Raw genomic sequence first — 14,924 nt, 5'->3', positions numbered from 1 at the left:
TAGGGCAAGGATTTAGTCTCAACATGGGGAGCCTTCCCAGAGATCTGCCAACTCATCCAGGAACACTTGGATAGAAGAAAAATGACCACCAGTACCATACGTGGGCGTGTGTGTGGGGGTGTTAATGTAGCCACTGTCACTTGACCCAGTGGTCAATCAAGACTCTGAAACCATCCAGTACCTTTGGTAGAGAAAGGTGTAGTCCTTAAGCCAGTACATTAGGATACCCAAATTGCAAATTGGACACGCTTATTTTTATTTAAAAAATCCAAAGCTACAATTGTAAGCAAACCTTGTGAGGATCACTGAACATGCTTGACCTCAAATCCACTAAACATTAAACATACATAGAATGGAATAAACTTTGTGTGAAACCCTAAGCAATTTACCTGCCCTAAAAGCGCCCCCAAAGCAAATTATCTCCACCTTTAGTGCTAGTAAGATGTACCCAGTTGGGGAAGCATGTGGACGTCTTGATTTGGCAGGATAAGCTTGGACAGCGATTATTATTTAACCTAGGCTTCCTTAGCTACCTCAAGTTAAGACTTTTCCACAGATCCTTAAGCACAGACGCTTTATTCCAGGGTAGGTATTTGAAAATCTCTACAACAGTGCACTACAGAGAAAGTGACTTAGTACGCACCTACACCATTAGTCGAGTGGCATTCTCTGGTTACTCCTTCTCATCCAAAATATTCAACTAGAAGGATCCCACTGTCGTAACCCATTGATACACATACGTAAGGCAAGGATACAAGTGACTTTGCTATATGCAGCTCAGTGCAAAATTTAAAGAGCAAAGTAAGCTATAGAATATATTTTATTCTTTGTTTGCAGCCATTTCCTACCGCCTCGATATTAGCTTTTGAGCTATCCATAAGCAATATTGTTTCAAGTGTAAAGGATTCCATAACCTTTGCGGCCCATATATCCAGGAACTGCAGTCTGAGCCCAGCCTCTGCACCCTTGTACCCAGTCGCCAATCCTGCCTCCACAAGACTTTGGCACATCTGGTGCCAAAACTAGTGTGGTGAGCTAAAGCTATGGCAACAAATTACTTTGGAGCAATGATGCACAACATGCAAAAGACCAGAAGTCAGGCGAGATACAGTCTTTAGTATCGATGTTTTATTGACACTGATAGAAGCTCACTATTTACACACTGTTAGGACAGACTACTTTTTGGTCTCTTCCTCCTTTGAGAGTGTCTTTATGATCTCTTCCTTCTTGGCTTGCAGGCGTTCTTCACGTCTCTTGCGAGCCTCCTTAGTCTTAGACCTGCGAGCTTCAGCCTGGTCACTAAAAGGAAAAAAATGCATTTTAAGTTGTGCACAAATAGCTAGAGAAAGAAAATACATCTAAAGGGATGAAACATTGTGCAGGGAGATTCTAAACTGCAAAACAGGTGGATAGTTATGGGTTTGGAGAACCTGGTAGCACTGCCCGACTTCTAGCAGCTGTTACACAGACTGCTGAGTTATAGAGCAACCATACACATCTACATTTCCCACAACTTTAGCAATAACTACTAAACGTTTCTATACTAAACCATCACAATTTATTAAGGCGGAGTAGACACCGAACTATACAGAAAACCTACGAAACATGCTTTTATCTTATCTGAGTTTTTATCCGTGAGGGCTAGGAGAGTAACTCGCATCCAGTCAGTTCCTTAGGAAATGCAGATATTGTAAATGGAAGATTTCAGGGAGGCTGCTACCCTGACGAATAATAAGAGGATACCCATAACAGTAGCCTGTGCTCTTAAAAGTGCAAGGTATTGTACATGGGGGACTTTGCTCTAACAGATCCCGTAATACCATAGATCGGATTGCCTTGGTTACGTTTAGTCAGCTTCTAGCAAAACCTCGAAGATAGTAAAAAAATGAAATGGAAATTCCACACAGGTATATCAACTTATATCAACGAAGACAATTCTTCCTTTCCTAGAGGAAGGAATCCATGGCATCACTTTGTGAGCGCCATGTCCTTGAAATCCACACATGCCACCCTGGCCTCTTTATTGGGTCTACCTTGTACTTGTAAACCCTACAAATGTTGCAACGGTTTTGGACTGAAACATTTCAACATGACAATTCACGATTTTAACTCCACAAATTAATGTGCCATCAAATACTCCTGCAATGGGATCGGTACAGGAGAGACTACTCAGAAAGTGAGACTGAATAATTAAACACAAAAGGGATTAGATGGCAGGTCCAGATTACACCCCCCAAATTCTCGAACAGAACTTCTTTGCCCGATGAAAGATCTGGCGAGTTAGTCTTCTCGTTGGGTAAGAATTACCAAGTCATTAAATTTCAAAATCCATGCTGTTCAATGTGCACGGTCCTATATAAGTGGACCTTTAAACAATTTCCATTCTGGAAGTATTTACTCAGTTTACTGGTTTACATCAAGCTCTATTTCTAAATGATTTTTCAGATTTAGGAACTTGCCAATCCTTCCCTCCCTATGTTGAAGTGTGCATTGCACTACCACTTGCATCACCTTCTCGAATATTAGTTCTGTAGGCTGCCCAGTTTTCTAGGGTTTTGTATTTAACAGGCACAATACTCTGCAAGTGATTTGTACAACTGTAACCTTTCAGGAGTCCGATTAGCTTTACAAGCCCTATTCGATATCCATTTTGTTTTTCTTAAATTTCTCTATGATCTACCAGGAACTCTGAAAGTGATGTGTGGATAAGAACCCTTCAAATGGCCTCCAGGGGTCAAAGAGCCATCGACATTAGTGGATGCAAAGCTAGTACATTACAATGGTCAATGTTTTTTTTTTTAAATACAGAATTCATATATTGCTAGGACCAGTAGTTTGTCTACTGCCTTACCACGTTATCTTTATCACTGCACCCTGTAATCACGGTCTCAGAGCACTATTATTGCTGGCTGCAGATCCTTTTTGTACATATTTGAAGACCGTTTATTCATGAATATATAAAGGATTATTGTACATATTCAGGTCTACTGAAACAGGTTAGCATTGGTTTGGATAAATTGACAATGACGGATCCTTTGAATAATTTATTTAAAAAAATATCTAGGACCTTTGTTACCATCATTAGGTTTCATACAACTGCAATGAAGTGAGTGGCACGGAGAACCCGTACTACGTACACGTTTAACCCAACCACCACAGTTGTGCCATTTAAGGCACGTTCCTATGGCAAAATGACCACAGAAGATCGCAATTTTAGGCTTAGGTAACATAGGGGGGCTCTAGCCTTCATGATTACAAAAACGTTAGATTATCTTGCTCGGAGGAAAATTAGACATTAGAATCTAATCCGGACTCCAGAAAAAAGACCATGGCAGAGGAGAGTGTGCAATTAGAACTGGATCACAGTTTCAGTATAGGTCAACAATTGTCAGGGTCTCTTGTGATTAAATCCAAGAATTTAAGACAAAACATTTGAACCGCCAACAAGCCTCAAAATCTACAGGGTTCAACACTATGTGGAAGAGATGTTTTTGATATTTCTGCAGATTTTATGGCATTACCCTAGTTCACCTAACAGGACTGGTGACCACAAAGTATAAAGATGACAAAGGGTGGTAACTATATATCCAAATACAAACGTAAACTGCTTAAGGACAGTATAATGCACTTTACTGGAGGAGCAAGTTAATACTGCAGGGTATTGGATTGTTTGTGGTTGGTGTTAACTATGCTTGATCTGAAAACGTGGGGGTGCAACCAAGCATCTGAAAACTTAAGACTGGATGTATTCCAGTTACTCTATTTTGGTACGGATGTTTGCAAAAGGTCCACATCATTCCCAGCAAGTACGCATGTAAAGCTATAACCGCTTAATACTTACGCCAAGAGCTTCTTGCGGGCTTTGTCTGCCTTCAGTTTGTGAATGTGCTCCATTAAGATGCGCTTGTTTTTGAACACATTACCCTTGACTTTCAGATAAAGACTGTGGTACCTGAAGAAGAAAAGGATTAGATGAAGGGACAAACTTCGACGACCAAGCTTAAGCACTAGGAAATAAGCTACATTAAAGTCTTTGGTCAAAGGTATAAATGTCTTACATGTGGCGATCAATCTTCTTGGACTCTCGGTATCTGCGGAGAAGACGGCGCAGGATTCTCATTCTCCTCATCCATGAGAGCTTCTCTGGCATACGCGCATTGGCAGTACCCTTTCGCTTACCTACGCAGAGAAAGGACAGACAAAATGAACATGCCAGATCAGAGAATAGGGATTAAAGAATCATTAAATGTTTGAAGTGTCTGGGCTCGAATTAAGGAAGCTGCACTGTGCAATTGTGAAACTCCCCTTTAATATAACAGTATGCACTAGTCTGACACCAGGGATTGTGAAAGCTTTATCTGAATACAAGTCATGTTAGAATTATAATCAAATCAACTCCTTGGTAAAGGAGTAAGGCCAGTATGGATTGATATACAAGAGCTGAAAGATTCTCCTAGGTCTAATAACTTGACTATCCCCCAGCCCCACCCAAGTGGGCCAGTTGTGAGATAACTGTCCCTCCTCCCCTGCCCCCATCGACAGATGACGCTGCTTTGATAAATGTGACTCCCTAGAGCAACTAAAGTTCCTACAGTATAGGGCCATGACTTATCAACTCATTGTGAATACCAGCAAAACTAAGGTTACAATTATCGGAGGGAGAAAAGAGATTCAGAATTATCAATGTGACCGAAGGAACAAAAACTGAGATTGTGAAATTGTTTAAACACTGGATTGTTCTCAAGTGTGGTGTTCTGGCATCCCGGATTGAGAGGACAGTCCATTGTTACTTTAACTTCTATTATCGGTCACTGCTCATTTTCCGGAAACTATTGATATGCCTCAAAGATATGCTACCCTTCCTTAAATTAAGATTTACTATCTGGGGCTACAAAGGAAACTGTTCCGTCAAGTAATCTGCTCTGAAATAGACATGCCAGTACTGAGATCAGGGATAGATTACTCAAAGAAAACCTGGCACAAGTCTGCCTGTTTCAGGTAGTTTGAACTAAACACAGGTGACCAGTTTGATCAACACCACAAAGCCAGAATTTTCATTTCTTAGTATTTGACTGGCTTACTTCAGTGAGTTGTCAAAAAGGGGAACAACTAGAGTGGAGCCAAGGGACAGAGCAGTAAGTCATACATTTAACTACTCTACTTTTTTTTGCCCCATCACAGTTTCCAACTGGAGTACGGACGTGAAATTCACATGCTGGAAATAGAAAACTATTTGGACAGCAACCCACTAAGGTTCCAAAAAGAAGACTTTAGACGAATGCCTTAAACTGTACAGTCAAAGTCTATATTCAGGGCCAAGTATGGCTCAACAACTTCCCACTGTGACGGTGAAAAGTTAATCCCTATCAAGAAACAGTACCTGAAATAAACCCCAAAGAAAGCAGCACACATACAATTCTACATACTTCCCTTTAACAAGATCTTTTAAAAACCTTAAAATCTGGCCTTCCATTTCTATAGTCCACTAGTAGATGGATCACCCCATACGGTGAATGAGGTCACAAAATATCCAAAAACCCCAGCTGACCTAGAAATAAAAGTTTCAGAATGTCTACGGTTGCAGACTTTCTACATTGGATGGCACCTTTAAGATGCACAATACAGATGTACTTCTAGTACACACCACTTTAAACATCCCGTAATGTGGAGAGTTTCAATTGTATAAAAACTGTCCAGGTGAGGTTATGTCATAATAGCTGAAAATAAATCTGCAATTGCACACCACCAGAAAATACTTTCAACTACGCCCAACCAACATCAGCAGGGAGTCCAATTATTGTTCTCCTTGGAAAAGGACCCTTGCAGCCCAAACCATGCTGCCACACATTGCACCAGCTGGTTTGTAAGACTTCAGGGGGCGACCTTTTCAACCTTGCAACACTACTACATCCAGTCTAAAAATCAGTTGTGTCAAATGAGCACAACTGATCTGCAGACGTTAGTAACATATGTTCACATAGGTGTTCAAATGTGCAAAACCAAATTCACATGAAATGGCTTCATGGATTCAGTTAAGCTGCTAAATTACAACAGCCCGTACAAAATATATTTTAACTGCAAACTTACCAACGCCCATGTGCCTGCCCTTTCTGCGAGCAAGCGTGTTCTTCCTGCATCGGGCACGGGAGTGAACAGTTACAGGCTTGCGGATAATCAGACCATCTTTCACCAGCTTTCTGATTTGCTGACCTGCAAGACAGCAGCACACACGGTTACAAAATTCCAGTAAACGAAAATAATGCATTGCAGCAGTAAACAAGCACTCAAGTTCGGAAGCAACAAGCAAACAGACATTGGGTTTCCTGTGCTGAGCTATGAGGTCTATTTGTATAGCAATACTAAGGAGTTTTACCTGGTACTGGGGAGTGAAGTACATTCAAAGGCAGATAGTTTCAGGTTCCTGTGTAGTCATGCTGCCTTTGTTTGGGAACAGTGATCTTTGATACAAAAACAATGCTGCAATGATTTAGAAGCAGTTATAAAGCATGGCCACAAGAGGTGTAGGTTCCTGAATGAATGTCACTTTACGAGGGCGATTTTTTACACGTCATACTGGGCACACTTGTTGGTGTGGGATATGGAAGTACTATTTAGAGTAAATTATGGTTCATTCAATGGTGCCGGGGCGGAGAGGGGGGTGTATTTGTGCACCTTTCAAAAGCCTACGATAAAAGGATGGTCAGTTAAAGGGCCTCGTGTCAGTTATATGATCGGTGCTGCAGCAACCTGAAGGGGTTATGAGTGAGCCTTTGATGGAAAAAAAATGCTAGTGGTCTGCAAGGTTAATAGCCTTTAGATTATCCAGTTCTTCAAAAGACAAAAATGACATTTTACTACTGCGGCATGACAAGAAACAAGGGGAGACCCAACAAGCCTCATGTCACCAGCCTATGAGTGGCTTCCCCATGGTGTTTTGGGGCTACACTTGAACATGGATAATTCTATCGCATGACCGGAGGCTCAGATTATGCATTTTCTCAACTGACAAGTCACAGCAGCTAATCAGAAACTGAGTTTGTGTGTTGGGAGGCCACCAATCACTGCCCTTTATGCTCCTCAGATATACCCAGCACCACCTGGACTGCATTTTTGCAGCTCAGAAGACAAGCTAAGTGCTGTTGTATTTGAATATATTCAGGTTTATTATTGTGCAGTTATGTTTAATTCTTCACTATGGTATATAGCACCTGTTGGTGTTTGAATGCTTAATGATCCACGCACCGATTGACATAAGTCTTGCTCTCAGCATTGTGTTTAGGACAGAGTTGCTCACAGACACCACCCAACTCTATTTCTGTTATGGGAGATTAGGCTGCGCTCGTTCACTGGGGGCTATCCCTGTGGTGTCATTCCCAGTGGAGCGGGATGCAGTTTAGCACTGAAATGAAATACCAGTATTTGTAAAGCGCACAGCTACCTCTGAAGTGGTGTCCTGGCGCTGGGGTCCCTCGGGAAGATTAGGCAAGCTATTGCCCAGAGTCTCATGGTGCTGGGCTAACTTGCCGCCGGCACCAGGGATCGAACCGTGAACCCTGCAGTCCGGAGTTGGACACTGGCCGCTACGCCACACCTCTTCCACTCTTCAAACTTCTGACAATTTGTAGAGTCCGTTCGCACATCTATGCAGTCTACCAGCTCATCCCATCGCTATCAGCAGACCACACCTCGATGAGGACCTACTTCTACAACTATCAAAAGTCTGACTAGACGAAGAACTGCTCAACATGGACAAAACCGAAGTTCTGATCTTTTGACTCTTGATGGCCATTGGAACGGACACCTCCACTTCAAAGGACCACTCCCACAACCTTTGCATTACACACAGCAAAGTCCATGAAACATCAGGTCAATGCCATCTCCTCAGCCTGCTTCCACAAGCTCGGAAAAGTCTTCAAGAGGCTGCCATCAGCACCAGGGAAACAGTGACAAGCCCTTATCACCAGACAGTTTGAGCACAGCAGGCTCTGCAGGCACCAAGCTCAAGACTGCAGGTGATCCAGAACACAACTGCTAGACTGATCCTTAACCTGCCCAAGAGGACCCACACCACTCAGCACCTAAAGGACCTCCAGCAGCTCCCTGTCCAGAAGATATGCACTTTCATGCTTCAGGCCCACACCTACAAAGCCCTCTACAACCAAGGGCCCACCTACATGAACCACCACCTGCATTTCCGCCGACCTCCCAGGGACCTCTGCTCACCTAGCACATATATGGTGCAACTGCTGCAGCCGCTACAGAGGGCACTCGGTATACCACCTAGTCAAAAAAACTAGAACACCCTCCACCTCGGCACGTCACTTGAGGCACTTCAGGAAGGAACTTATTCCTGCAGCACAGTGCCAGGAGACCCCTTCAGGTGAAAAGCCACGCTAAGCAAGTATGTCCTTATTGACATTAAGTTCGATCTCTGTTACAAACATACTTTAATTAGGAGTCTGCATGTGTTAAGGGCAGTGTTCTAGTCTAGCTGATCAGCAGCAGAAACTATGGAGGCGAATCCTAGCACGGCCACCTCCTTGAAGTCGGCATGGATCCTAAAAAAACAAACAAAAAAAAAACAGATCCTGTAAGGCATGCCAGGATAGACTATTGGACAGGTCTGGTCCACTGACCACAATACTAGAACCAGCACACCTGGCCAAGGGTTCTGAAGATCCAAACGACAGGTGTTCTGGACCAAACGTGCCATTTGTCAGTTGAGCAACACCAACTATGCCATTACTTCTGAACTGCACAAATATTAGGATCAACCCCAAATTGACAGACTTCACGACTGAAAACAGGATCTGTGGTAGACTGGCTGCTATTTGTGGATCCCTTGGTCATGAATCTCAGGTTTGCTAAAACCTTTACAGCTTGGGACAAGGCCCAGATGTCCATGAAGGCTGTCTTTTAGCCCAGCGTTTTTGGTAGGGTCTGAAGTCACCCTCCTCAGGTTCTAAAAGCAGTTACCAGCCCCAACGTAGAGGCACAACCTTCATTCCCTCCAGATATCTAGGCAGCAGAACAGAGGAGAGTAGCAAGGTGGTTACAAAGGCGGATAAACCGGAGGACCCAGCTCCAGTTTTTACAGGTACTGATCAGATCATCAGCCCAAGTTATGAAAAGGGGGGGGGGGGGTAATCTTCCTCCACCACTGGGCGTTGTCACAAGACAGTTTTTACCATACCCCAGTACATATTAGCAAACCTAGACCACATCCCAGAGGACCGCTATAATCAACAAATAAGTGTATGGGAGTGGAGCCAGCCAAGGGTTTTTGGCTTTACTGCCTTTACCACCACATTTGTGATAGCATATCTGCTGGGCTGTCAGAATACGGTAGGGGATTGGCACTCCAGCCATACGATGGAGTTAAGCAATTGGATGCCCAAGTTTCAAAGAAGAACGATTACTTTGGGGTCCATTCAAAGTGGACCTTTGAGTCTGTTGAAAAGACTACTGAAATATTGTATTAGGTGGAGACCGGATCTAGAAGACTGATGCATTCCTGCAATATGGAAGGAGACTTGGGTTCCCTCCGTTCATGACAATTCCAGGAGTAGCTACTCTGGTGTAGAGAAAGTAAGTAGAGTTGATTCCTACCTAGAAGTCTCAGTTTTGGTTTACAGTACCTCCTTGGAAGGTCTTGAGACAACGGTTCAGCTCAAATGCGTCCTAATGTTACTCCAAGACCCAGTGAGTTTCCACATATCCACTGATTCAGGACAACCACCATCTCATAGCAAGGAGAACTTCAGAAGTTACTGGCAAGACTGTCACAATAAGCTACTGTCTTTAACAGCATGGTCGTTGAGTATGCACAAAAGATACTTCTGCCTGGTCTTGACAGTTACATTTGTGTGGCATACTGAGTCTGGATGCCACGCAGCATATATGGCCATGGTGATAAACTTTTTGTCCGAATTGGCTACTAGCAGCATTATTACTGAACCATTACTAATTTCAGGCCAGCTACCTCCGATTGACATCTTCCACTGGAAGTCCAGTAGGTGGAGGGTGAACCCGAATTGGCTACTAGCAGCATTATTACTGAACCATTACTAATTTCAGGTCAGCTACCTCCGATTGACATCTTCCACTGGAAGTCCAGTAAGTGGAGGGTGAACACACTGGTCAGCAAGGTAAGGGGAATTCGGTTTTCCAATAATCACCCACAACATTCGGGCGTAGGACATCAATGAGGTCTTAACATTTTTTGAACAGTGACCAGGTAACTCAGACCCATCTCGCAAACCATTGTGGGCAAAGTTGACCATGTCTAAACTCATGCAAAATTGTGCCAGACATACGTGCACTGGATATTACAGGTAGTTTCATCTTGGTAGAACCAGATTTCATGTTTCGAAACGTACTAAAACGAATATCAGATCTGCTCAGAACAGTTTTACAGAATAACTAAATTGTGCTGCAATGCTTAAAGAATATGAAGATGAAACCAGAGAGCAGATGGGATTCTGCGGGGGCAATTACTGATGTTTCAGCAGCCACCACGGCTAGATGGTTGGTTACTTTCAGAAGCAGGGGTGGATGTTTCTGTATTTAGAGCTCATTTAATTTGTGGAGCTGTGGCCTTCATATCAAATGCTTTTGGTTCACGGTTGGAAGATATGAGAGCAGCAGAATCCCTGTTTTAGTTTTAAAATCATAACCAGTTAGTAATGTGGCTTTTGTGGTTGTGGGGTAGTTTTGAACAAGCATAATCTGAGCCTCCCTCCTGCCATAGAATGACATTTTTTTCAAGCTATTGCATCATGAATTATCCCACCCGATATTTCATTTATCACACTGGTTCAGGGAATATCTGCCTTCCAAGGAAAATTAGCAATAGCATTCCATTCATGTTAAAGAGGGATACAATCATTTCTCTTTACAAAACTAATGTGGTTTCTTTTCTTCTGGGAGAAAAAGAGTAATAAAATGGAGCAGGTCCTTTCCTGTGACTTGAATATTCTGGAATGAGCCCCACGATAGGCAGAATAAGAAAGTCAAAAGTTATGGTAACAGTCTTGGAAAGGAAAAAGGCTTTAAGTAGCAAAACGACTTTTATATATTTCCAGGTATCCTACGGTAAAAAACACAAATATCAGACTCAACACGGAGGCTTTCCAAAGACCGGCCTACTCTGGTCAACCTGGCTTAGAAAAAGCCAACAATGAAACACTACTGTAACCTCGACAATTGTGGCTGTCCGATGAGTGGTACACAATAAGTACTGCGTGGAATACCACCAACAATCAGCAACAGGGACAAGCACACCGCGTTTAACCACTAACAGAGAGTTGTAGGCTTAAAACTTTAAATGTCAGCAACTGATCAGTGTCTCGAAAAAAAACTTGCAACCTGGTTGCACACAAACAAAATCAATGCCATAAATAACTGCTAGTGATTCCACCCGAGCACCTTCCAAAAGTACTTAAAAAAATAGGAAACAAAGCAGATTAGCTAAACAACGTTTCTACCATGCTCAACTCTCCAGAACCCAAACACTACACACGCACAGAAGCATTCACTTAATGCATTCTTGTTTTTCCAGCTCGCATCCTGTATTTACTGATCAGATAAGTCGCAATTGAAGTTAATACTTACGAGAGTTTGCGTTGGCAATCTCATTTGTTTCATTAGGATCCAGCCATACTTTTTTCTTGCCACAGCGTAACACGCTGGAGGCAAGCCTCTTCTGAAGCCGAAGCATACTGGGAAGAAAAAACAAGAAAAAAACGGCTTTAACTGGTTGACAAGTGTGTGTGTTGAATACTACTGACATGTCTACGGCTAAATGAAGTTTGCCAGTACAGGGTTACCTACATGGTTAATTTTAGGCTTAGCTAGCCAGAGGTACAGTAAGGGGTAACATTTTTGAAGTATCTGTAGCAACTGGCTCTTCGGTACAGCGTTTTCTGCCTGTTAAACTATAGACCGCATCGTGTCCCTACTTTGTCTAGTTTGAATTTGTTTTTACAAAACGTATTAGGCAAGATAAAATGAAAGTCCACTGCCAGACAGATTGCACTAGATATCAAATTGTTAACTACAAGATTCATGTGCCATACAAGGTCGAACGAGTCGGCTTCAGTTGAGATTGTTACAGAAGCATGTTGGGACTTTTGAGGGACATCCCTCTGGCAGCTCTAAGATTCTGGTACATGCTAACCAAGTCTTGAGCATCGGTACACTAATAGAGGGCTGAGCATGTTCGGAATTAATCAGAGGACAGGGGGAGGCAGTGGTTAATGGGTATTACAAGGACCTTGTTCCCAGAGTACATATTCAGGGTTCCAGGGCAAGCAGGTAACGGTTTATTAATAGCTGGTAGTCTATAGTTGAAGTGGGATAGGTAAAGCAACTGCCAGCCACTTCGGTAGGTGCTCGGGCTTATAGGAAGCAAAAGTAAGATTCATAGAAAAACGTCCACCTGGGTGCAAGTGATCACCGCTAGTCTAGTAGTGTGGTGTGACTAACCTTTTAAAGCACTACAAGCGACAAGATTGCCAAGCTGCCCGATGACGTTTAGTGATGATAAATCTCAGTATTTACGGCACTTAAATCGGCATCAGTAGCCTACTTCCAAACGTTTCTGTTTTAATGACCTACTATATCCGAGTAGTCTCCTCTCTCCCCGGACATTCAAGGATAGTGGGTGACCGGACTATCATTCGCACCTTTTCTTTTTATGGCTCTCTTCCCCCTCCGCTGCACATTTATCTCCCACGCTGTAGTTTTTGTTGTCTTTGGTTTGCTTCCTTACTGCCGGCCTGCTATGTAAAGTCCTTCTGCTGTTTACTGTGTGTATGTAAAGCGCTCTGATACCTACCGGTTATCCTAGCGCTATACAAAACTTAAAATAAATAAAATAGTTACATTTTCAACCCTTAAAAGGCCTGAAACTAACTTCCCAAAAGGCTAATTATTTTACGTCCCTGACGAACACGAGGACACCACACACTAGATTATACTTACCACGTGAATCCAGCACCTGTGAAATGTGTACATAATTGGCAACCTTCCTAGTCCCGTGAGTGATTAGATAGGCCGGTCTTTTTGGTTTCTTAGAATGTTGGGATATGTAGGCTCATTAAGCAGAGTACAGAGGCAGCACAACATTTCCAAGAAAACCAAGACGGGCATAATAACTAGCCACGCATTGACTCGGGGAAGTTGGCATCTATGTTGTGCGCGTATGTGTACGTACGTACATATATATAATTAAACACGCGTCACAGCCGGCAATTAATTAAATACAAAACACCAAAGAGAACGCTTATCGGTTAACCCTAAAAACTCAATTATCACTTAGATATTGCTTTGGAAAAAGCGCAAAGTTGATGCCACCTCCCCACTTGAGGTTGCAATATCACTGCTTCCAGCAGGCCCCTATCTCCACGCCTCGCCTCCCATCTCTCTCCGACATAACTCAGTACTCCACTTGCTCAGTTCACGGCCCTCAGGGACTAATACTCTTCAGCGTGTCAACTAAACCTTCGATCCCATGTCGTCCCTAATTACTACCCCAGCCTCTTGTCGGCAACACGGGAGCTCAGCTCCTCACCTCATGGCGGCGGCTCGGCCGAAGAACGGAAAGGAAGGATTCTTCTTCCGGCCGTGCTCATTATCAGACGCGGGGATATCCCACCTTGAAGTGATTCCATTTCGCACTGCACGGAGACACACATACTACACTTCCTCTCTGAATAGAGATGCCGACAGACAATAACTCTGCTTTATCTGTGCATCCTGGATGCAAGGAGGACTTCTAGGGCCATATTTACAGTATAACATCGTCACCTAACCCCCCTTTAAAAATGGTATGTCCCTCTGGTCTTCTGAGCAGGCGCAAAGAGGGTTTAATCTCTAACGTCACGTGGTACCTCTTCACCGGACAGAATGGCTGCGAAGCGGCGGAACTGACAGGGTCATAGAGAGGGAAAACGCACTAGCTAGACAAAGCAGCCGACACCGAACGCCATACTTTGGTTGCAACCAATTTAGACCATAGAGAATTAACTTGTGCTAGACAGTCGTACCGCACGGCCTAGCACACACATAATTTAGGCAGGTACACATACTTAAAGCTAACAGTGGCTGGTCCGTAATTCTGGACGGGTACACACATATTTTTATTTATTTTATTTAATGCAATTTTATATGGCGCGGACTTTAAACAAAGGTGTCCGAGCGCTTCACAATAGAACCAAGTATGTTACATGAGGAAATATACATACTTACATAACGATACAGATAAAACAAGCATTTGCAATGCAATAGGTCTCGCATTAGGAAAGTTTGAGCTATTGGTATTGTAAATGAAATTTTTTTTATTTATGTGTTGGTTTTCAAAATAGAGAAATTAATAGCTTTGTCATTTATTTTATTTTATTTTATTTTGAAAGTTTTATATAGCGCGGACAAGATCTTTGCAGATATCAGAGCGCTTTACACAGAAGGGGTAGATGAGGGAGTATAGTCAAACAGGTAAGTCAGTAACGCTAGCAATACAAATAGGAGGGGGCAAAGCCAATCATATACATATATAACAACACTACATATCAAAAATACAGTTCATACAAGTAAGCAAAGCGGTCGAACAAGTAGTACAGATCGGTCCAGAGTCTTTAAAGCGTCTGAAAATCGTTCAGGTGTATTTAGCCATGAGGATAGCTTTTACTTCTTTCTTAAAGAGTGTAGTGGAGGGAATGAGCCTGGTTTCGGGAGGGAGTGAGTTCCAGATCCTAGGTGCCATTCCTGAGAAGGAGCGTTTGTAGGTTTTTTCCTTCCTGAATCTTCAAGGCTTCAGCAGAAGATTGTTTGTGCCTCTAGTGTTTCTAGTGCCGCCAGAGATTGTCAGCTTCTGAGTGAGGTAGCCGGGTGTGTTCAGGTGTACTGCCTTGTGTGTCAAGCAG

General features: G+C 43.0%; 1 protein-coding gene across 1 annotated transcript; it reads right to left on the bottom strand.

Annotated features, from left to right (window-relative positions):
* Positions 1-1,109: 1,109 nt before the first annotated feature.
* RPL19 (ribosomal protein L19) lies at positions 1,110-13,634 on the bottom strand. The gene is made up of 6 exons (XM_078645639.1): positions 13,574-13,634; positions 11,614-11,720; positions 6,088-6,210; positions 4,059-4,179; positions 3,842-3,952; positions 1,110-1,299 (listed from the first exon to the last, which is right to left on the bottom strand). Exons 1-6 carry the CDS (start codon positions 13,576-13,578, stop codon positions 1,176-1,178), a joined length of 591 nt encoding a protein of 196 aa, XP_078501765.1. The 5' UTR covers positions 13,579-13,634; the 3' UTR covers positions 1,110-1,175.
* Positions 13,635-14,924: the final 1,290 nt, after the last annotated feature.

This window comes from Lissotriton helveticus, chromosome 5_1 (assembly GCF_964261635.1).
Source record: "Lissotriton helveticus chromosome 5_1, aLisHel1.1, whole genome shotgun sequence".
Classification (NCBI taxonomy): Eukaryota; Metazoa; Chordata; class Amphibia; order Caudata; family Salamandridae; genus Lissotriton; species Lissotriton helveticus.
The sequence above is the reverse complement of the archived record's forward strand: the minus strand, read 5'-3'. Positions and strand labels throughout refer to the sequence as shown.